The sequence below is a fragment of the Theropithecus gelada genome, chromosome 10 (assembly GCF_003255815.1).
Source record: "Theropithecus gelada isolate Dixy chromosome 10, Tgel_1.0, whole genome shotgun sequence".
Classification (NCBI taxonomy): Eukaryota; Metazoa; Chordata; class Mammalia; order Primates; family Cercopithecidae; genus Theropithecus; species Theropithecus gelada.
In genome coordinates, this window is record NC_037678.1 from 22,516,347 (window position 1) to 22,540,457 (window position 24,111).

The 24,111-nt window shown below is 51.3% G+C and overlaps 1 protein-coding gene across 1 annotated transcript in view; it reads left to right on the plus strand.

The window, feature by feature from the left end:
* The window catches only part of TTC28 (tetratricopeptide repeat domain 28), a 713,442-nt gene that overhangs the window by 658,541 nt on the left and 30,790 nt on the right, over nucleotides 1-24,111 (plus strand). Inside the window, exons 13-14 of the mRNA XM_025400555.1 lie at nucleotides 3,240-3,380; nucleotides 19,330-19,474. Of these exons, the coding sequence (XP_025256340.1) occupies nucleotides 3,240-3,380; nucleotides 19,330-19,474 (286 nt within the window). The remainder of the gene's footprint in view (nucleotides 1-3,239; nucleotides 3,381-19,329; nucleotides 19,475-24,111) is intronic.

Genomic DNA, 24,111 nt, shown 5'->3' on the forward strand with positions numbered 1-24,111 from the left:
TCTTACTTTCCTGACTTTCTCCCAGGATTTGGTAATAGGATTTATTTTGTTTTTTAAATTAACATTCAGTATATATCAGTCAGTATCAAAGCAAGAATAAGAAACCACACAATAATTTGAACAGAGATTGGAGTAAAAGGGATTGGCTAGTAATAAGGAAGAACTAAAGGATATTAGTCATACCAGATAGTACGCACCTTGAAGGCAGCTATAATGTGACTCTCATCTATTTAGCCCCTATAATTCTTACACATGGTTCCTACCCAGTAATTATTGTTGAAGCAATATGGATTGAATCAGGGCCTATGGTGACCAGATGTGCCATCTCTAGAAAGTCACTCAGAGAAATGGGTGCAGGAGAGTGAGTGTGCTGTGAGAACCAGTAGCAAGGCACTAGGGACTCCTACTATATAGATATGAGGCTTGTTTTGTAAATGGGAGATCCCTTTATCTATGACATCGCCTGTTTATTTTTCCCTTCAGTGTTAATACTTTGAAGGGTCAGGAAATAGGAAACAACCCCATTAAGCAGGAGATACTGAGGGCTCAGTCTGTGGCTGACAGTAAGAACAGAACTGCAAGATAATGGAGGCTGATACAGGTCCCAGGCAATTCTTCTCCCCTTTGCAAAGTGCTGAATGACAAGCCGATTTCTCAGCTCTAAGCAGGCAGTTGCATTCAGATGATAAATGTGTCCCTGGACAGAGGAGCTCGTTGAGTAATATTTACCAGGGTCTCTGTGAAGGGCCTTCAGCTCCCAAAGGAGCCTTTCAAGTCTTCACCTGCTTGCCTGTTCAGCTGACGTCCACCAGGCAGTGAGAGGAATAAAAGCTGTCCAACATGATGGAAGCTTGGTGATTTGTTTCGATGCTAGAAGTTTCCTGGTTTCTCCTAATTCCTATATTCAGCCCCTCCCTGTCGAAGTCAAACCCCAGGAGAGAAGCATGGAGTCTGTGAGAAGCTTAGAGCCTTTTAGGGGGAGGAGGAGGGAGGTCAGTGAGTGCCACAGATCTGAGCTGGACTCAGACTCAGCTCTACCACCTAATTAATACTTTTTAGCCCAGTTCCTTGGATTCTCCGAACCTCTGTCACCTTAGATATAAGATAGAGATAATAAGACCTACCTCACAGAGTTGTCATAGAGATAAAATTAAATCTGTGTAAAAATACTTGGCACATTGTAAAATTCTCTCCAGCATAGGTCATTCATTCATTCAGCAATTCCCCACTGCATAGCTGCTGCATGCCAGGTACTGCACTATGGTTAAAGAGCCAGTTCCAGACTGTGAAGGCTGGGAACAAAAGCAGGCCAATAGCCAGGACTTTACCAGTCATCAGTGTGGTTCTGAGATAATTACTAGATGTTTTTATCTGGGTTTTCCAGAGAAACAGAACCAATAAAAGATCACACACACACACACACACACACACACACACACACACAACACGTAGATATAAATAGGATGTGTTTGTATGTATATTTATTTATTTTTATAAAGAGATAAAGGAAACTTATTATAAGGAATTCGTGCATGTGGTTATGGAGACTGAGAAGCCCCAGGATCTGCTGCAGCAAGCTGGAGACCCAGGAAAGCCAGTGGTGTAAGTTTCAGTTCAAGTCCAAGCCTGAAGGCAAAAGATTGATGCCTTAGGTTGGTGACAGCACAGAAAGAGCACATTTTCTCTTTCTCTGCTTTTTTGCTCTATCCAGGCCTTCAATGGATAAGCAGATGCGGCCCACTCACGCTGGGGAGGGCAGTCTACTTTACTCAGTCTACCAGCTTAAATGGTAATCTCATCTAGAAATACCCTCACAAACATACCCCAAATAATGTTTAACCAAATATCTGGGCACCCTGCAGCCCAGTCACGTTGACATAAATTTAGCCCTTACACCAGGGTTGGTGTTCACATAGAGCATTCAAGTTTGCATAGCAGCTTTACATGCCATGTCTCATTTGCCCCCCAGAATGAGCCGGTGAGGGGCTTATTTCCCTTCTCTGTCACAGGTGTCACCAGCTTGGCCATTTGAAGTGGGTCATGTTTGCCTTAAACCCAAATCTCTATGCACCAAGCCTTATTCCTCTTAGCGACAGGTGGTCTGCGCCTTTCCAGAGTCCCACCTGCTTAGCACATGAGGGGCTAGTGACTGACTGCTGCCTGCAGTGCCCTGGTGCCCTCCACTTCTTTATGCCAGTCCTTAGCAGGAAGGTCTGAAAGTAGTTTTCCTGTGGGCAAGGTATCAGTAAGCATCTCACCAAAGCATCTCAGCAAAGTCTGAATGTGTTCCTGATGCCTAGGATAGGTGAGGGCTCAACATAGACATGCGCCTTTGTGAGCCTCAGTTGGTTGGGAGGCATGGTGTGGCATGGAGGAGGATGACTGCAGGCCGGCAGTGCTTCCACAGACACATTAGCCACGGCCTGGCTGTCCGTGTCTCATCAGGGCACAGTGCATGGCTTTTACATTTATTAAGCCTTTTGCCATTTTAATCATGCTGATGAATCAAGGTACTCCTGGGTATTTTTGTTTACTTAAAACACATTGTGAGATGCTCTGTTAAAGGCTGTCATAGGGGAAATGTGAATTTATTAATTAAAAAATGGTCACCTCCTCATGCTGAGCTTGGAAAATGGGCCAAATCAGCAGCAGTTCTCACGTTTGCGTTTCCAGCAGTGCCTGCCCTACTAGCATTGCAGCCACTTGTCAGCATGTTTGTCCCCTCATCTGGAAAATGCCATTTTAGGCTGCATGTCCCCCTTGCCTAGGACAGTACCCAACACGATGTAGGTACTTAGTTACTGTTTCTGAAATGGACTGGACTGCAGCTTGTGCAGGGAGGATTGCCTCACAGCTGCACTTGCCTCAGCTCTACTCTGGGAAGAGTATGTGGCCAGCCCATCACAGACAGCACCTCACCTAGTCTGTCATGCATATGCCAGATGCTGGGAATACAATTCTTATTCAGACACAGCTCCTGCCTGTAGAGAGTTCACAGCAGAGTGGGGGGTGACAGCCCATAAACAACCAACCAGAGTTCATCTGGAGAAGCAGTGGACAAAAGAAGTTCAGGAAGAGGGCCTCAGGGACACTGAGGAGGGAGTAGGGTAATGCTGACATCTGGAGGCAATGGTACGAGAGGATCGTTTGGTGACAGAATGGCACAGGACCTCAGAGCTGACTTCCATAGCTCAGCGCTTCCTGTCTCTGATTGGCTTTTTCTGCAATTTTTCCTGCAGGGCCTGTGCCAGCAGTGAGACAGAGAGTGAAGCGGGAGACATCATGGACCAGCAATTTGAAGAGATGAACAACAAACTCAACTCGGTCACTGACCCCACTGGCTTTCTGCGGATGGTTCGCCGCAATAACCTCTTTAACAGGTGCGTGTAGGGTGCTTTCCCTAGGCCCAGTGCAGGGCAGGGTGCTCTGAGCACAGATAATGTGCTTTTAGTGGATGTTCCTTCCGGCTGGTTAGGCTTCTGGCTCATGTCATGCATTTGCAGCAGCAAGCGTGATGCTTCCACAGTCCCATGCCCGTCAGAGCCTCTGCTTCACAGCAGCATCTCCAGCTCAAGTGAGAAAACAGTGACAGGCTTGACATGACAACCCTCATTTGGCTGGGATGGGAGTCCCAGGGGACAGTCGGCTGCTTCTTCACATAGCCTCAGAGCTGACTTTCCAAACATCAGGCAGAAGCCAGAGTAACTTCACATACTTCTTTGCTAGCTTCTGCAGGTAACTCGTGGGTACCTGCATTGACTTCCTGGCCTGAGATTCAGGGAGGTCAGGGAGAGTGAGAATGCTGGTGCTGTTGGAAGGAGAAACTGGGCCTAGGAATGCACTCATCCAGACCCAGGCTCACCCATCTGTGCCAAGACCTCAGTTCCCTGTCACTTGACCAAATAGTTCTTAATGGCTTTAAGATGAATCGAGTTTGAAATTTCCAAGCCAGCACACCCCTTCATCTTTTTCTTAGGAGTGATACCCGAGCTGGGTCCAGGTAAACAGGGCAGACAGTTGGGGTTGAGGGACACCTGTCCCACTGTTGTTTGGTTGCCTGGCAACAACCTAGGAGTACATTTTGATAGACCTCTTTGTAAAGACATCACAGACTCCCTAGGTCCCTGCCACAGCCTGAGGGCCTGCCTTTGAAGGGCAGCTGGTTGACCCTAGAACACAGGTGGGAAGTGACTATGCACTGGGTGGGAGGCAGTCTCTCTGCTTGGCAGCCCTGCTGTGCAGGGCATTGTGTGCCCTGTCTGTTCCTACTCCAGGCCCTGGTTTCCTCTCATTATTGTGCTGTCAGAGTGACAAATGTGTGTTGACTTTCCCAGGGCTGAGTTGAGTGGGAAGGGAGCCAAGGACAGGGGATGTAGGAGCTGGCAGCCTGGTTGTAAGGAGGCCAGAACTTCAAGCTAGTTCACGCCTAGTTCCTTCTTCCCAGCCACCTTCACAGGTGTCCCTTATGGCTTTTGGTTTCATGTAGGGATCCACCAGGTTTGCGGAGGCCTGGGATTGGGCCTGGATGCATGTTCTTGCTCTGCCAACTTCTCAGCCAGTGAAGGCAGGTGACACTTACCTCTGCCAGGTGATGCAAGCTGTGGTGATAAACTAGAGTGTGAAGAGCTCAGAGTGCAGCCTCTGGCCTTGCCACACCAGCTGTAGGACACTAGGGAGGCAGTTTCACCTCTGTCAGTCTCAGTCTCGTCATCTGTGAAATGGGGATGGCTTCTTACCCTGCAGGGTTCCTGTAATGTGGGAATAATGGAGCCAATGTATAAATAACACACTGACCGACTTAATATGTGGAAGACACTGTACAACTGGTGGGTTTCTGTTGTTTTGAATAAAGTGGGAAGAATAGTGCTAAACTTAAATTCTTAACGTGGGTGGAGAAACTTTGGAAGGGATGAGATGTCTATGTGCCTCTGCAGCAGCTGTTGGCCACCTTGGGTTGTAGCCTCCCCCATCCTTCTTCCCTTCCTACCTCAAGTCCTTCACATGAGAGAGCTGCCAAAGCAGGCAGTCAGGCATCCATGGTGACCTGCTTGCAGACACTCTAGCAGTCAGGAACCAGTTCCCCCAGGACCTCAGCTTTATGGAAGAAAAGGGTCGAGCCAGGTATATCTAGGGCCCTAGGTAATCAACCCTGGGCTTTGGGTTGGTGTGCATTTTGAATGGTGGAGTGCACATTTTGGAAAGATGGTTTCTGTCCTTTGGAGCATCCCTGCAATAACTCCAGTGAGCACAGTACAGTAGATTAATTTGTTGGTTCAGTTATACAACACAATCTCCGTCCCCAGCCAGGCTGAGTATTGTGCCCAGCCCTGAGGACTGAGTGGGGAGCAGCAAGGCCCACAGCCCTGAGCTTGCACCCAGCTCCATTGGCAAGTTCTGACCCAACCCAGTCCCACCCTCAGAAAAGCAAAGGAGTTGAAGGGGTCTCTGCAGACTCTTCCAATCCCGACCCTTTGGATGAGGGAAATAGCCGGCATTCTTCTCACTTCAATGCAGTGAGCCCTTAAGGCCCAGGTAAGTTTGCAACACTGCATGTTCTCTAGTGCCTCTCTCAGAAGCCAGGAAGCGGGGTTCTGGCCTTCATCCACAAGAGAGTGGAGCTGCAGCTGAGGGAACCATGGAGGCAAAGGTATCCCTGTTAAAACAGTGCAAACTTCCCTCACATCTTATAGCTCAGCACACATAGGCCAGAGAGGAGGGAGGTCTGCCCATGAACGGGTGCCAAACCATGCCTTGCAGCTTTCCTGCCAGCCTGTCCCTGCTCTGCTGTGGGGTCCCAGGCCTCCCTCTCTGTCCCACATATGGCCAGGGATCTGGGCTAAGAGGTGCACTGGCTTGTGACTGAACAGAGCAGCTAGAAGTGGCGTTTCTGCAGATTGCTGATAGTGGCTAGCATTTGCAGAGTGCTCGTACCCTGGAGCCAACAGAGGTGACATGGAAGCAACCGTGTGTGTAGGGCCTTGTGTGCTGGAGCAGTAAGGGCTCCTCTCTCCAGGGGCTCTCTAGCTCAGTGATTTTATGGATTCCTTGGCCCCTTTGTTCCTGGGTGGTTTGCTGGACTGATTTGGCAATGAGGCCACTGTAGCTAATGCAAGTCAAGTGCGACTTGGCTTTAGGTTTTTCTCCCTTGCCACTTCAGGAATTGATCTTTGTTCTGCTGTCATTTTTGAGGTCTCTGCAATCACTATTTTTCTTCTTGCCTTTTGGCAGAAAACACATTTGCATTTTGAACTCAGGGTAAGCACCACTATTGAATGAAAAACAAAGACCCTTCTCTTGGCTAGCACCCTGACCTTGGTGTGAGCCCCAGAGGGCAGAGCAGCAGCCCTATCCTTTGGGAGTGACGCTGAGGACTGGTAGGCCAGCACATGCATGTAAGTGTCTGTGTGTGGGTGGGGGGAGGTTCTGTGGGAATGTATGTAAGTATTTGTGTGTGCAGAGTTGTATTTGTATGTGTGTGTTTGTGTGTGGTATGTATATATGGTATGTGTGTATGTGACTGGACCTGGGGCAGTCAGCAGATCACATTTGCTGTAGAAAAGAGAAGGAAGAACAGGACAGGCTTTTGACTGCATCCTGGATCCTGGACTACAGGGAGTGCCTTGGTATTAAGTAAGGTGTACCCATCCAGAGTCATTTAGGGCCAGTACCCCAGAGAAGTTTCCTGACTTCTGTAAGCCACCATTGGTACAACAAGCATCCTAGGTCTTTAATTTTCCACATTATATCTGTGTGTGACACAGTGTGGAGAGGGACTTTCTTATTGTCCAGAGAGCAGTGACTAGAGCCAAAACAGAGGACAAAGAAGTAAGTCTCCTTATTCTAAAGAGAGGAGCACAACAGGGCCAGAGCCCACCCTCAGGTCTCTGCAACTTCCCTCTAGTGCCCTGTGACACACTCCCGGTCTCTCACAGAAGACTGGACAAGGAATAAGCAAGAGAGAACCTCAGCTTGGTTGGGGGTCCTTCTAGAGAATCGCCAGCAAAAACTGGGGTCCTGCTAGATGAGGAAAGAGGCATCTCCATCCCATGGGCCCAACCTCCATGACTATAGAACAGGGAGAAAAGAAAGTAGGGAGAATGCTAGGTGGGAGTGGGATGGCCACAGTGCTCAGCGTGCCCACATTTCACGTGGCATGGGTGTGTGTGTGTGTGTCACGCTGGGTGGGTCACATGGGCCTAGCACCTTACTGGTTCCCCACCCAGGAGACTGTCTGCTGGGCAGGGACCTCAGCCACATGTTACAGAGTGTGCAGCCAGTGGCAGAGGGGAGGGGTTCTGGGGGAGCCAGAGCTGGCTGCCATGTTGAGGGGTGCAGAGGAAGCCCTCCAGAGCGTTTGCCTGCCCCCTTCCCCCTCTGCCCTCAACACCTGAGGGTCAGGCCCTGAAAGTGGAGAGGCAGTAGTGCTCCCAGAGCCTATGCTGCCCTCCAAATCCATGCGTGAAAGCCTGGCCTGCAGTGGAGGTGGGAGGGAATGCAGTGACTGTAATACACAGGACGATTTCCTAAAGGCATGGGGAAGAAAGTGTCAGCAGGACAGTGGAGAGCAGTGACTGGAAAGGAGAGCCGTCTCCACAAGACCAGCCTGGCCAGTAAGCTGAGACCTGGCACACGTGCGTCCTGCTGTGTGTGCATGTGCATGGATGTGTAGTTGTAGTTCTTTTTTTGTTTAGAGACAGCGTCATACTCTGTCATCCAGGCTGGGTTATAGTGGTGCCATCATAAATAACTGCAGCCTCAAACTCCTGGGCTCAAGCAGTCCTCCTGCCTGAGCCTCCTGAGTAGCAGGGACCACAGGTGCATACCACCTCATCCAGTTAATTTTTAAAATTTTTTTTTGTAGAGACAGGGTCTTGCTATTTGGCCCAGGCTGGCTCAAGTGATCCTCTCACCGTGGCCTCCCAAAATGCTGGGATCACAGATGTGAGTCTCCGTGCCTGGCCAGGCTGTGGTTCTTTATGAACATACATGAGGGCCACCCTGCTTTAGGGCCATACAGAGGTGTGCTGCAGCAGTGCTGCAAAAGCCCAGTGTAGGCCAGTGATCTGCTGATCACTGTCTTCCTAGGTCTAGGCCTTTGTCTGTGGTGAGACACACAGTGCAGAGGAGAAATCTTGGGCTCTGGGGCCAGCCAGACCTTGATTTGAAACCTGGCTCTGCCCTTTGTTAAGGTGACCTTCAACTTTTTACATTTGCTTACTGATAGAGTTGTTACTAGGACGCAATAAGAGTAATGATGACTAGATCGATCCTGCTGTGTAGTATGTAGTTTCTTTCTCTCCCCACTTTGAGTCTGAGGTTTCTATGGCACCAAAGGCTCTTTTTTTAGGGGTGAATCAACTACTCAAAAGATCCAAAAGATCAAATCACCACCAAGAAACTGATAGATTGATGCTTCTTCCTGCTACAACCTCTCTCAGGGCCACTGGAAACACTTTGAATAAATGCAGAGGGATGACCCAATCTGCTATCAGCTACAGCTATAGCCCTGGCTTTGAACCCCCAAGATTGCATACCCAGCTTTCTGGCTGGGGTCCTGCATCCCTGTCCCCTGCTCCTTGTTGGTGCCTCTTTGGCTTCTGGCCCTGATAAGGAGCTGAGTGTTCTCTCCACCTCTGACCTCCAGGTCATCTGTGCCACATTAAATGTAGGCATGCACAGCATGCCATGGCTGCCATCCACCCATATTCACCTCACTGTGACCATTCTGGGCAAGGATCTTCCCTGCCAACAGCTGCTGCAGCTGTTGGTTCCAGTCACCAGGCTTTGGGCAGGAGCCTCTGTCCTGTCCCTGCCTATCTTGATGCCTATCAACAGCCTCAAACAGTTGCTGGTGCTCCGCAAGGTGAATTGCCCCAAGTCTGCCCGCTTGTCAGTGGCAGAGATGAAATCTGCCCCTCACTGGATGTGACTTTGTCCCTCACACTGATCCCGTTACCACCCACCTGGGACAGGCTGACGGTCATCGCTGTCCTCCCCTCTGGCTGGGGCGCGGTTTTGTTTGTATCCTTCTCTCGACAGGAATCACAGGAGCTCCAGTGGAGTTAGGTGGAAGTGTGGAGCTTGGCATCTGAGTACTTCACAGTCCCACCCTGCCATTCTTCCCATTTCCTATTCCATTTTCATCCCACCCTCTGTCCTAACCCAAAGGAACCCCAGACCTGCCCATTCACATCTCAGGGTCTTCACCTGGACATGGGGACATGGCCAAAGAGGGCTTTCCCCTGAGGCACTGTGTCAAACACAGCATCTTTCACGAATCCATCCTGGATTGCCCCTACTGGAAATCATTTCTCCCTTCTCTAAAACTTCCTGGTGCTTTATCTGTGGGTAGGGAGCCACAACCTTGCACCTTGCATTCGTCACCTGTGTCCATGCCCTCTCCCCTCCCAGGCTGTGCATTTGCCCAAGGCTCAGTCGCTTCTGATTTATCTCTGTATCCCCCAAGGAGCCTAGCAGGGTGCCGTGTGTTAGGTAGGTACAGGCACAGAAGGAAAGAAGGAAGGAAGGAAGGGAGGGAGGGAGGGAGGGAAAAAGGGAAGGAGGAAGGGAGGGAATTAAGTAACTATAGCAACAACAATAGCAACGATGATAATGACGGCAGTGTGTGTCTGCTTATTACTTCCCAGCACTCAGCACTGTGCTAAGTGCTTTACATGTGTTATCTTAGTCAATCCCTGCAGCAACCATGAGGGGTACTAAGGCTTAGAGATGTTAAGTTAGTTGCCCAGGATCTCACAGCTAGAAAATGACAGAGCCAGCATTAGGAGCCAGGTCTTCCAGACTCCAAAGACAGTGTTCTAGCCCCACAGGCCTTCATCCATAACTCCCTTGCCAAGTGATTACCCATCTTTTCCCTGAATTCCTCCCATGACAGGGAGCTTACTACCTCCTGAGGCAGCGCATTCTGTCTTCAGACAACTCTGACTAATCCAACTCTGGAAGTTCTCTGTGAACAAGTGAATTAGACCTGACAGGTTTGTTTTCAGGGACAGGCTTGGACCCACAAATTGCTTGAAAGTGCAAAGTCCTTTGGAAGGGGGTTTTGCTATATTGCTGGACATGCATCAGCTGGGCAGGCTACCACACACAGGGCTGTCTTTTCTTCTCTCCATCCCTGAGCACTTGAGAAGCCCACCCCAATGACTGTCTGGCCCAGGCCTTTGTTCTGATCTCTGAATGGGGTCAGTAGGAAAGGCCTGTACAAGGCTGGCCTGGGCATCAGGTTCTTTTAAGGTGAGCATCTCCAGGCTTGGGCTCAGAGCCTCATACTCATTACAGTAAAGAGCAGATGGCCACAGCACAATGCCTAGAGTGGGCAGAGGCCAGGCACCACCAACTGTTGCCGTGGCTCCTGCAGGAGGGCAGGTGCAGACCCTTTTGGTGGAGGCAGCATGTGCCACAACCCTTAGCCCAGGCAGGGAACCTACCATGGACCCAATATGCCCAGGAGAGTCCAAGAGCAAGGGAAGAGAAGACACATGCAGCGCCACACTCATTCCTGGGCTTGAGAGGAGCCAGGCACTACCGGTAGAGCCAGGGTCCCTGCCTGTGCCTGCCCAGCCTTGTGGCTCTTCTCTGGAGGAGCAGCCAGACATGTAGCAATTAAGGAGGGGAACAAGCAGAAGCACCCACAACTTATTGCATAAGTACTTAAAATGCAGTGTTCACCAGGTTCACCTCCCAGATGAGACAACCTTTCATGTGAGGATGTTCGTGGAGGGAAGTCACTGAATGGTTTCAGAATCCTGTTTTTTAATTGAATTGAGGCATCTCTGGTTACTTGAATATAATGTATTTGTCAATTAATTTTTCCATTGATGTCTTAAAACTCACGTTCAAATCTCAGGCCAGCTACCTCAGAAGATACAGCTCAGTTGAGAGCCCCAGAGGGGATTTGGGAACATCCTGGTTAGGGCTTAGTTGAGGGAAGAAGGAACCAAAGGATTTTCCAGGTAGATCCCAGCAGAGCAGGAGCTATACTCGCAGTCTGCCAGGTGCAGTCCTTGCCTGTGAGGCAGGAAGCTGCACCCCAGAGGGGTTGAGGGGCTCACCTGAGTGAGTGTGAGCAGGTGAGTGGGTGAGGGGCAGAGGCAGGATTCCTCCCAGGGCAGCCTGACCACAGAGCAGCACAGAGGGCATGGCAGGTGAACATGTGCAATAAACATATCCTGAGAAGGTGAGGACCATGTGTCTGATCAAAAGAGAAATGACAGGGCTGAGAAATGGCAGCCACGCCTTGAATGAGCTGCCACCACCGAGGACCCTCCCTGACCCCTGCAGAACTCTGACCTGGGGACAGAGTCTTCACAGATGGCCCCTGGACTGGTACTGCATGCAGTGTCTGCCTTTCTAGGATAGAGGGCACAAACCAGATGAGGCAGATGAGGGTTCAGGGCCTGATGCCACACAGCACTAGACCTTCGGCTCCCCAGAGAGCAGAGGGCCCCCCCTCAAGCCACAGGCTTTCTGCTGCCTGACTGCGTGGAGCAGCAGGGCCTTTCCCCTGATGTCGCTGCCTTAGAGGAGATGTTTAACCTTGCATCGTTGTTTACTCATTAGTAACAGTGAACGGCGCCAAGGGCTAGAAGAGGATGCAAGTAGCGTACTCACGTTACAGCCCAGAAGATGACGGGGGCCCACCTAGCCCGAGATTCCATGTCCATACTCTAGAAGATGCCCCATATCAGTTTAGTTCCCTTCTCACCCCTCCCTTCCAGTCATCCTAAAGATGTCATGACCAGATGTGCCCTGGGGTGAGCGTTCCTGGCCCTATGTCTAGACAGACCATGAAGGAACCAAGTGCCTGGTGAGGAATTGAGCCCCAGAGGAGTGGGAGGGCAGGACACAGGGAAGAGGCGGAAAGGAAGACACTCCCAGAGACCTCGTTCTGCCACCTGTGTTCAAGCGTTAAGATCAGATGCACCCATGCGAGCACACATGTACACAGCTGCTATCGGGCCTTGCATGGTCCTCATCAAATTGTGAACTCCAGGAGGGCAAGGACCAGATCTCCCTGTTGACTGAATTCCCCCACTGCAGCTTGCCCAGGGACACCAAGGAGGCACTTAGCCCTTGTTGAATGGGTGAATGAGCACCACCTTTCTCTTTGGTGCCATGAGGGGCAAAGCCTTCCCTCAGGTTGCCCCTTCATGCGTTTCTCAGGTGGCACCCTTCCTAGCTGCCCCTCCCCAGGCAGTCTAACAGTGCTGCCCCCACAGTAGTGTGGCTGCCTCTGGGTCTATGCGTGTGGAGCAGACAGCCCCAGCCAGCCAATGAGGTTCTTCGAGATTGCACTAAGCTCTAGCCTGCTTGTTCCCTCCTCCCGGCCACCTGGTCAGCCCTACTGCAGAGACAGGAGGGCCAGAATCTCAGGGCTAGGTGGGCCCCTGCCATCCTGGTCATCTTCAGGCTTGAGCCAGAGCCCTTTTCTCAGACTTGGCTGAGGGAGAGTCAAGCCCCTGTTTCTTCATCTACTGACCCCACATAGACGCGTCTCTGCCAAGGAGGCAGTGCTGTGTTCTTCACATGGGAGACCTGATTCCCCAATGCCAGAGTGCTGCAGGAATGCTGCCTTGGAAGCCAGGTGAGGGGTGACAGAGCAGAGTGGGTTGAGGTGAAAGCCTGCCTCGCAGAAGGCAGGGCGGGCAGACTCCACAGGGAGGTCCATCAGGTCCCAACTGCCCAAAAGAGCTTGTTTGGCCCAAGCAGAGTGGGTGCATTTCGCTCTCCACCTTAGAGTGTGAGAGCCTGAGAAAGCTGTGTGCGTGTGTGTGTATGCATGTGTGTGTGTGTGTGTGTGTGTGTGTGTGTGTGTGTGTTGGGGGGTTGGGGGGACTTGCCCAGGCTGCTCTCTGCACCATAAATTAACTCCCTTTCAGCTGAGTGTGGATGGGAAGCCAGGGAGCAGCTGCTCACCTGGGCAGGCTCATACTCGCTCACAGGCACTGCTGCAGCAGACTGCCCAAAGGAGTGTGAGCAGTGCACTGGCTTCCTCCTGCCTCGGGAGTAGATTCCTTCATCCTCTCTGAAGGGGAGATTCATGAGCAATGAGGGCAGCCCAACCCAGTTGGCATTTGTCATCATTGCAGAGACAAGAACCACGCCCATGACCCCTCTGCCCCTTGTCTACTCTTCACAGACACTCTGTGGCTTCACCTCTCTCTCCATGCATGCTGGGCCCTCTCCTTTTCCCACCACCACACAGATTGTGTGCTTTGGAGAAACTGAAAATGTTCCTGAAGTAGGTTAATAAACATCATCTGAAGAATAATAAAGACAGTGTGAGGTGAGAAGATCCTCTGCTGAGAGCTAGGCTGTTAGCCCAACTGGGTCCCGGCAGCCATGGGCTGTGAGAAAAGTGAGCCAGTGCCACCTGCTGGAGCCCCGGGGTGGTGCAGCTGTGAAGCCTGGAGTCGCAGCCTCCAGGAGGGGCCACCCACCATCACACCACCTTTAGGAACACAGCGGCTGGGAGGGCACAGCAAAAGCCCCTATCCTGCCAAGTGGGAGGCCTGATGCCCTGCCAACCTGGTGGCTTTGTGCAGATCTCTTGCTCTTTCTGGTCCTTGGTTCCTCATCTGAAGAGGAAGAATAACCTCACAGGCCCTGAGCCAGTGAGGCTGCCGTGGTAGGCCTGGCTGTGCCGGCGGAGGGATGCATGTGAGCTCTTCTCTGGCCTGCCTTCATTCCTAAACCGGCAGCACAGCCCCTGCCACGGTTCACACTCCTGCCCTGTGGGAAGCATGTTTCTACCCCTTTCAAAGCTCCCATTCTAGCAAGCGAAAAGCGCTGTTCTCTAGAGCCCAGAAAGCTGAGACAGAGAGAAGTCAGCCAGGGTGAAAGGCCTGTGGAGATCAGAGCAATACTATATATACTCTAAAGCACTGCCTTGAGGAGCCCCTGGCCCTCTGTGGCCGTTCTTCTATGAAGCAGTGAAGGACTAGGTTGTCGTGACAGTGCAGGAAGGTGGATGGCAGAGAGCAGGTTATCCCTCACACTCCAGTGCACACCTGTCAGCCGCTGTGAGCATTCTGCCACCTGGGGCTCAGAGCCCGGGGTGCCTGCTGCCAGCCAGCTGTGACTCTGAGGCCCAAAACCACACCACCACAAGGACATGTATCAGCAGTGCCAACTCTCCCAGGCAGATTACAACACCAGAAAGCTGAGCCTGCACCCTAACTGTCCCATGCCTGATGCCCACGCAGGGGAAGCACAGGAAGGGCTGAGGCTCAGCAGAGGGGTTGAAGGCTTGCCTAGATAGAGGAAATTTTTCATTTCTAAAACTAGAAGTTCTGGTTGGATTGATCATCAGTTTAAAAAAAAAAAAAATTAAAAAAAAAACAACAACCCTAGAAGAGGCCCTACAAGAACTTTAGCCCAACCCTTTATTTTACCAGCAAGAAAAAGAGGGAAGTAGAAAGTAACATTCCTTGCCAGAGTCACAGCTCTTTGGCGACCTGTGGGTGGTCCACTCCCAGCTGTGAACAGTAAGGCTCAGGGCTAAGGAGCTGACTGCTTTGCTGTTTTGATCTGTTGGGAATATATCTTTATGCAGATCTTTAGGTAGAGGTATCCCAGTAAGATAGCTGCAGTAGGTTGCTTTAACTATTGCAGTGAGAACAGAAACTACATGTGAAAGGGAACTCACCCCTACCAGCTCCCAGCAGTCTGCACAAGGCAGCAGCAGCACTAATGATGGTGGAGGCAAGGAAACCTCGGGTCCACCCATGCAACCAGAGAGGGGCTGTGTCCTGCCACATCCTGTCCTCTGAGTCGCAGCCTGACACCTCCCCCCATGTGCACCTCCAGCAGAGGGCTCCCAGGGTTCAAGGGACCATCAGTAGCTCTCGGCCTTGTTTTCCTGCCCGCCACCCCCCCGGCCCCCAACTCCCATTCTCTGCCCCTGAGCGTATCACTCCCAGGGCAGTTCCCTAGTGGGGACCAGCCACATGTGGCTGCTGTCAAGGTGGACCAGGGCCACTAGCGTGGAGAAACCAGAGGCAGCTGCTGCCTGAAGAGCTACTAAGGAAGAGGCGTGGGCAGGAAGGCAGCACTGGGCCCAGCAGATGAAGGCCTGTGAAGGCTGCTGCTGTGGGGCCAGGCGGCTAGCCACAGATGCCTCCTGCTCAGGGAGAAAGTCTTGATGGATTTACTTTGACCTCAAATCATGGTTCAGGTTGGTTGTTTTTTTGGTTTGTTGTTTGTTGTTTCATAATTACTGACTATTTCTAGTCTTTTGTTTTTATTTTGAAAAGGATCTCTCTAGGGACAAGTGCTCCCTGCCGCCCAACTGAATAGCAGCGCAGATTAGAGTGGTGTTCTCAAAGGGCTGCCCTGCCTGAGTGCAAGGGGCCCCATGGCCAGGTCCTGCTGGGCCCACCGAGACTGGGCTGGCTAGGGTCAGTGCCCAGGAGCTGTTGCTCCAGAGATAGTTGGTCTGTGAGCTGCCAGGTTGCAAAAAGGGCCAGGGTGGGAGGCTGAGAGCCAGCACTTGATGTGGCATCTAGGGGGCAGAGGTCAGCAAGTGTCAATGGGGCACAGGTGGGCTTGGTGGCCTGGAGAGAGCAAAACAAGGTCAAGTTCCAGGCAGGGGGTGCTCAGTTGAGACTCAGAGGGAGAGCCTTCACTGGAGCTTGGGTGCCCTGACCACCCCATTAGGATCTGGTTCTTGAAGAATCTGCACTGCCTGGGCACATACCCAGGTGCCCAGAGGGGGTCTTCCAGGAAATATTCCCAGATCAGACAGGTGCCTTGAATGGCTGCGTTTCCCAGCCCTGGTCAAAGATTCCTGACTGGCTTCCCAACTGAAGTTAGCCCAGGGTGAGGATGGTCTGATCATGGCTACTTTGCAACCCAGCCCTGGGGATGGGGGGAATGTTCTCAGGGGAGGGGTGTAGACACAGGTGGCCTCCTTATGCTCATCCCCTAGGAAAGAACTGGTAGCCTAGGGAGAGGAACTTCCTGATCAGGCAAGCCTGGTTGTTTAAAGAGGTAAGAGGTACTGCTTCTCCCCATATATAACCCCAGAACCTCTGCCCAGGCCCATCTGGCCCACTTTCTTCTTCAGCCTGCATCCCCACTCCTCTGTCCGCATGACTTCTCACACTCACTGCCCCAAGCACCCCAGTCTCTATTTCTCTATGTTGTTCCTCTGTTGGAATGGCCTCCTCCACTTTGTCCAGGCAGGGTACCACCAAATCATCCCTTGTGGCCCGGATCAAATGGTGCTGTCCCAAAGAAGCTTCCCTCATCTCAGCCCGACCAGCAGTGGGAGTCAGCAGCTTGTCCCCGGTGCTGCCCCACCTCCATTGGAACCCAGGGCAAAGGCCTGTGGCCCATGGTGCCTGGCATATCATGGGCAGTGACATATGTGGGATGGGTTAGCACCACCGGGCCCCTTAGATGCCTCTGGCACTCATGGCATTTTCAATAAAAAGATGCCACCGCCATTAGCACTTAGGTCCTGGAATCCACAGCCTGGTCTCTGCTCTCCTGCCCCATGCCTGTCTCTAGCTCACACGCCCAAGCCTTACCTGGCTCTCCACGCACTGCAGCCATCCTCCCCAGGACCCACACTCCCTGCCCCTAGGTGACACTGCCCCTGATTGCAGGGCATGAAGCAGTGCCCAAGGTTGGGATTCAAGCTCAGCAGGTCTGTCCACCACTTCTTCAGACATTTTCCTCTTTTGAATTGCTGGCTAGCATCAGACTCCAGCCTTTCCCTGGCACTTCCGTGTGCAGTTCAGCATTGCCAGTAGGGGTACCCTGCCCAGACCTCCAGGGACTGTCCAACCTGACATCTTGTGCTCCTCAGGGAGGGGTCAGATGGGCCGGGTGTTTGGTTCTGATTTGTTGGAGTAAGTAGCCAAGTTTGGGAGCAGCTGAAGGAACTCCTGGGTCTCCCTGGACAGCTGGGGCTGTCCTGAGAACTCCCTAGAGCTGGGGTCTTTCTCTAGTAGGAGCCTTTTTAGTTCAAAGCTAAAGGGCCTTGAGGTTTGTGGAGTGTCCCCATCAGTCATCTTGAGGACCTTGGGCCACAGCATTGTCTGGGGGCATGGCACTCCCCCAGTCACCCCCAGCTGGACTGATCAGACTCAGGAGCCTCAAGTTGGGGTTACCTGAGCCCACAGTCCAGGCCATCATCTAGATTGTGAAACATGAAGTGCACAGGAAGAGGGCACCTAGTGCTCCTGCTGCTGCCCGTCTGCTGTCTGGATGGCAGCCTAGGCTCTTCGGGGCCGTGTTCCCTGTCTGCTGAGAACACGTGTGTGTGGTAACAAACAGTGCCGTGACAGACACCGTGTGTTATGCCAAAGCGTCTCCTCAGGAGAGCAATTTGGTAATCTCTCCTTGAGGGGAGAATTGCTCTTTGCAGTGTATTCTGTGGAATTAAGTGAGCCTCTGAGTGTCACTCCAGGGTTATCTGTGCTTCACTGGCTTTGATGGCAAAGACATGCTGCAGCCCTCATCACTTGTAATTACACGTTTCCAGAGTGAGTGAGGCCAGGGAGCGGACGTGAGTGGGCTCCCTGGCCCTCCAAGTCCTGCTGCTCTGCTTTTCTCTCACAGGCACCAGGCTGGAGGCTGAGGATGCTGAGAGCTTGGCTTGGCACAACCCTAGAATTTAGGTCAAGTGGTGCATTGCCAAGATCACTGGGAGGAGTGGGAGAGAGCTAGGGGTAGAGATCTTACCTGGAAAACACACCGCTGAATCTTTCAAATAATTTATTTTGATGTCACAGCTCCTGGCCTGGACCAGCAGAGAGGAGCAGCCTTCTGTGTTTTTCTTGGGCAACAGTCTAGTTGCTGTCATTACCAGTAGCCAGAGCACCTACTGAACCTCAGCAGTGTATCTGGTTTAAGGCATGGTCTTTGCCCTTAAGGGTCCTAGAATATGTAGCAGAAACTCTTGAACTATGCATAGTGTCTAAATCAAGGTTAAGAGATCACTGATGGTGGGGTGTGGTGTCTCACGTCTGTAATCCCAACACTTTGGGAGGCCAAGGTGGCAGGATTGCTTGAGCCCAGGAGTTCAAGACCAGCCTGGGTAACACAGTGAGACCCCATCTCTAAAAAAAAAAATTACAAATTAGCTTGGTGTCGTGGTACACACCTGTGGACCCAACTCCTCAGGAGGCTGAGGTAGGAGGAGCTCTTGAGCCCAGGAGGTTGAGGCTGCAGTGAGCTATGTTTGTACCACAATGCACTCCAGCTTGGGCTACAGAGCAATACCTTGTCTTTTTTTTTTTTTTTTTTTTAAAGCTATCTCCTACAGGAAGGATGATACCTTGTCTGTTTCAAAAAAAAAAAAAAAGAAAAAAGAAAAAAGAAAAAAATCACCATCCAATAGTCAGGCATAGAATGTCACCAATGGCTGTGCTGCGGTCACAGTGGCCAGGCCACAGGGCAGGTGCTGAGAGGATGCATGTGGGCAGCTGTTGCTGTATTGGAAAGGGACTAATTTCCCCTCCCTGTACCTCTTCTGCTCATTTGTGCATTTTATCCTCTGTAGGTTCCCAGAGACTATGCCAGTGCCTGGCAGACAGCCAGCGCTTAGGGAAAATTTTCCAAATGAATGAGTGAATGAATGAATGAATCAGTGAATGCTGTCATCCCATGTTGGAAGTATGAAACTTGGGGTACTTGGGGTTGAAAATGCTTTAGTATTAATAAAACTATGCCTGGAAACATTGGAACAGAAATTTAAAAGCGAAACAAAACTACACAGCCATACTGAAACCAACCCACTCTGCAGCTGCTGCCTGGTCATAGCATCTTCCAGTGAGGCCATGGGGCCAGGAGTTTCTACTGCCTTGCCACAGAGCCCATGCTGGGGCTCAGGTGGGTGCTCAGCGGTTGCTCTGAGCCCAAGGTGGGGGCCAACATGCTCTTTGTCCTGTCTGCAGCCCCCACATGGTAAATTAATTGGCATTGGGGCACTGTCCTCATCAGCTTGGTGGCTGTCGCTGATTCCTAATGGTCCTCGCGTTTGCCTGCACACAATTGCTCCACACAGGATGTAATTAAATCCTTTGAACAGCACTTAGGGACATTTGATTATGTAGAAAAACTCCATAGAAATGTAAGCTGTTGTGTGAAGCTGGTTTACTTTGCGGTTTCTGACAGTGCTCACTGTAGTGTGAAAATTACCTGAAAGGACAGAGAAGGGAACAGAGCTGGGAGGGAGGCTGGCAGGGTGCTGCTGTGAAGCCTCAGCCTGTCTTCCATACAGGGGCATGGCTGGGAGGGCCGGGGTGAGTCTGCCTGTCTGAGTGGCCCTGATTGATCCCTTGGCCCTTCCCTCCCCAGGAGCTGCCAGAGCATGACGAGCCTGTTCAGTAACACTGTGTCACCGACCCAGGACGGGACCTCCTCTCTTCCCAGGAGGCAGAACTCGTTCGCCAAGCCCCCGCTCCGTGCCCTGTATGACCTGCTCATCGCACCCATGGAAGGGGTAAGCACCTCCTGGGAGCACGAGGCTCCTCTGCGTCGAAACACATCGGTTACCAGTCAGTGCCCACATGTATCTTAGACACCAAAATGGGCTCCCGAGACAACGGAGGCTTTCCAGAACACAAGTCTGCTCTGTCCAGCTTCTCAGTGAGCATTTGAAAAATAAGATGGAGCACAGACTTGGTTGGTTGGTTGGTTGGTTGGGTGGTAGGTAGGTAGTGGATGAGGCCTTGAGATTCAAGTTGCAAATCTGGGTTCAAGCCCTAGCTCTGCTCCCTACAAGCCAGGTACATTCAGCCTCAGTGACCTCATGTACAAAATGAAATGATGCTCCCTTCCCAGCCTGTCCAACAGAGTGATGGTGCGGCTCAGGGAGGTACAGGTGCACATCTAAGGAGTTGTCAGTAGGGGCTGTGCATCAGTGTGAGGCTGAGGCTGCCCTTTCCCACCTAGCAGACACCTCGGGGATGTGGCCATGGCTGTGCCCTTCCCAGAGGGCTTCTTTGCACCTTGTGCCCGCACCCTACTAGGAATGAATGCTTCTCCACCTCCCTACCTCTCATCCTAGAATCTTGTCTGAGCAACTTCAAGCCAGGGCTATGCTTTCTGGTGAGATGGAGTCTCAGAGAATCAATTCCCACCTTCCTCTTTCCCTCAGCCTCAGATATTGTTGAGAATCACTGACTCCACCATAGAGTCTAATGTTAAAGATACCCTTGCATAATCTGCCACAGACAGGTTTTCTGTGGTGTGTATTCATCTGCCCTGGTCTTTGCACATCACTTTTTAATTCAGACATGGCCCTCTGACTGAGCGGAGAGTGCCGGAGGGCTCAGGATCTTTGCAAATCCCAATGGTTAGTCCATCAGATGCCTTTGCATAGAGTGTTAGAAAAGCCCAGGGAGCCTGCAGCAGGCGAGCAGGCTGCTGTTAGCCAGGCTGCATGGCCCCTTCTCAGCAGTCTGCAGCCAGGTGGGAGATTTGTCTCACAGCTGTTGGGGTGGCCTTCAGAAGCTCTCTCTTCTGCTCCAGCCAGATGACGGAGGTGAAATGTATCCCCAGAAAACCACATCTGCACAATGATTTCTTTGTCCCCAGAAAATGCCTATACCTTTCCCTGCCTGGCCTTCCAAGGATGTGTCTTGCCTAATATTTGTCAGGAGGCTGCACTACCTGCCAGTGCCCTCTGGACGTTCTCTGGCTTGCGGAGACAGGGTGTGGTGGAAAGCACAGAGCCTTTGGGAACCAGCAGAGCTGGATTTGCATGTGGCCCTGCCCTTTTCTGGCTGGGTGACAGTGGCAAAGCTGCTTCCTCTCCTGGAGTATCTGTTTCCTCATTAGAAAATGAGGATGATAGCATCCAATGCAACAGGTTGGAGCAGGTTAGACACATGTGTAAAGCACCTGGCCAGGCACAGTGGCTCTTGATTGTAATCCCAGCACTTTGGGAGGCCAAGCCGGGCAATCACTTGAGCCCAGGAGTTCGAGACTAGCCTGGGCAACATAGCGAGACCTCATCTCTACAAAAATTCCAAAAATTAGCCAGGCATGATGGTGCACAACTGTAGTCCCAGCTACTCAGGAGGCTGAGGTAGGAGGATCTCTTGAGCCTGGGAGATCAAGGTTGCAATGAGCCATGATCGTACCACTGCATTCCAGCCTGGGTGACAGAACTCAACCGTGTCTCAAAAAAAACACAAAGGTGCATAAAGCACCTGAGGCAGCAGCAGCAGTGAATGTGTGCCTGGCGAGCAGTGCCTTCTTGTGCCCAGATCCCTCTTCTGAGTGCCAGGTCACTGCCACTGTCCCTCCAGGCCTTTCCTGTGCTCCTGGGCCTCCCGGATCCGATCGCATCCTTGCATGCACATTCTTGCAGTCCTTGCACGTGCTTGGTTGTCCTTCCCTTGTTAGGGTTATGACCCTCTCCTGTGTCCTCCTTTTAATGAGATGACCAAAACTGCAGAGAATTCTCCAGCTTAAAGCTTCTCAGATACCATAATCACTTACCCTGATTTATGTGCCCTACCTTGGAGGAAGAAATACAAACCTAGCTCCCTTGCTTTTCCAAGTTTTCTTTACTGCTATTGACTGTCATGCAAACCATTTTAGTGACTTACTACCGGCCTTCCCTTCTGCTTGCCCTGAGGCCTGCATTTCCCAGGGATCCCCGCTCCTCTGAAGGGTGTTTGGACTGTCCATTCTTTACCCACTTGGGCCTTCTGAGGCCTTTGCCTGTCTCCCTTTGCATTTCTCCTTTTGCATTCAGGTCCCCAGATTACTTGCTCCATTAATGTTGCATTGGTGTTTGGGGACCAGGAGGGGAGCAGAGGGTAAAGATGGAGACTGGCTGTGACTGCCACCTCTGCCCCCATAAGGCTTAGGTCATCTGGGGCTGGCAGGCTCCTCTCATCTCTCTGGCCTAGCTGCCATGTCACCTCCTCTTTGAAACCTTCCTTGCCTCTTCTCCTTACCTTCCTGGACCCCTTCATTCCCCTCCCCACCACTGGGCCCCTGGCATACCTGGATGTTTTTTATGGTACCTAAGACAATCAGCCCTCCATATCCATGGGTTCCTTATCTATGGTTTCAACCACAGATTGAAAACATACATATATAATTTTGAGACAGAGTCTTGCTCTGTCCCCTAGGCTTGAATGCAGTGGCAGTGATCATAGCTCACTGCAGCCTCGACCTCCCAGGCTCAAGCACTCCCCCGACCTCAGCCTCCTGAGTAGCTGGGACTACAGGTGTGCACCACCACGCCCAGCTGATTTTTACATTTTTTGCAGGGACAGGGTTTCACCATGTTGCCCAAGCTATTTTCAAACTCCTGGGCTCAGGCGATCCATTGGCTTTGGCTTCCCAAAGTGGTGGTATTACAGGCGTGAACTATGATGCCCAGTGAAAATATATATTTTTTAATTCCCCAAAGTTATGAAAAGCAAAACTTGAATTTGCTTCATGCTGACTACTACACTGAATCCATGTGAATGAAGTGATATGTAGGCATTCTGTTAGGTAATCTAGATTATAAATAATCTACAGATGATTTAAAGTATACAGGAGGATGTATGAAGGTTAATGGAAACACCATGTCATTTTATACCAAGGACTTAAGCATCTGAGGATTTTGGTATCTGAGGGGTGTCCTGGAATAATCCCCTAGGGATACAGAGAGGCACCTGTGCCTGATTCGACTCAGGACTTAGCTCTGTGCTTGCTGCCCACCCTACAGTCCCTGAAGGCAAGGACTGCCCCTCATCTCTGTGTCCCCAGCAGCTGTCACAGGGCCTGGTACACATTGGTGGTCAGTAAATTTTCTGGAATGGTATGGGGTCCAAAGCGGCATTGCATTTTGGGTCTAGTTTGGCATAGAAAGCAGAAGAGCCAACTTAGAAATCAGCCAATAGGCTTTTCATGGCCACTCTTGGGTTGAACCTGGGGCCTTTCCCAAGAGGATGAAGCAGAAGGAAGGAACTGGGCCTGTTCTCGAGGAGCTTTGAATCTAGTGAGCTCCCTGCCTCTGCCAGCCAGCACAGTGATTTCAGGGTGGGGGCATGGTCCAGTCAACACGCCTGCAGGCCCCACCCCGAGCATGGTTTCACTGGCCGAGGTGTTCACACTGAGCCAGGTGAAGGCGGCGACTATTGTGGGGGCTCTGTACTTGAGGCAGAAATCGACTTGGTGGAGGCCGCGAAGAGGTGGAGGGCAGGAGGGGGCTCTGCCTTGACCCATCCCAGTGCTTCCCCAGCGCCACAGGTCATCCTGGAAGGGGGTCCTCTGAGTGTATAAAAGCTGTACCATGTGTTTTAGAATTTTTCTCCCTGCGGACTTTCCCATGACTTAAAGAATATAAAGATGCTATCAGGATTAGTGGTAGCTGGCTTTGGGACAACCTAATTTTCCTGTAGGGGTGCTAGGAAGGGGGAAGATTATGGACTTAAGCCTCAAACAAGTTAGAATAATGATCAGAATAATGTCTTTGTATACTAGGAAAAGGAAAAAGACCTGTCACCAGCATTTCAAAAAATGAAATGCTGCCAGCAGCACCCTGAGTTTCTGCTGCCTTCAGAGCTGTTTGTGTGGAGAATGCGATGGGGCCCCTGAACCCACCCGCAGGCTGCAGTCTTATCTTGAGGGTGAGGCATGCAGTTGGAAAGCACATCCTTAGTTCCTGATATCTACAAATACAATCTTTTGTGAGTCAGGTATTTGAACGCAGGGGAAGGAGTTTGGCTGCTTTACATGAGACAGAGTGAAACCTTTTTAAAGGTATTAAAGTAAATCATCAGAGCAAGCACTGTTCCTTTTCTAACTAAAATGATCCATTGTGTATCAGTAAAAACACTTAACTGAAAAGTTGAAGTCTAATTAGGAGTCGTCTCCATCCCAGTTTTATTCATTCATTCAACAGATATTTACTGACTTGTGCCAGGCACACACTGTCCTAAACCTGGGGAAGACAGGTGAAAATCTGGGCCAGGGGCCAGTGTTCTCATGTCTGGTCACTCACAGACTGCTAAGGGTGGTGATGGAGGCCAGCACCCGAGCCAGTGGGCCATGCTGAATTGTGGCAGGTCAGCCTCAGTGACCCTGTCATCTCTGGAGGGCCCGGCACACATCACCTGCACTGCCCAG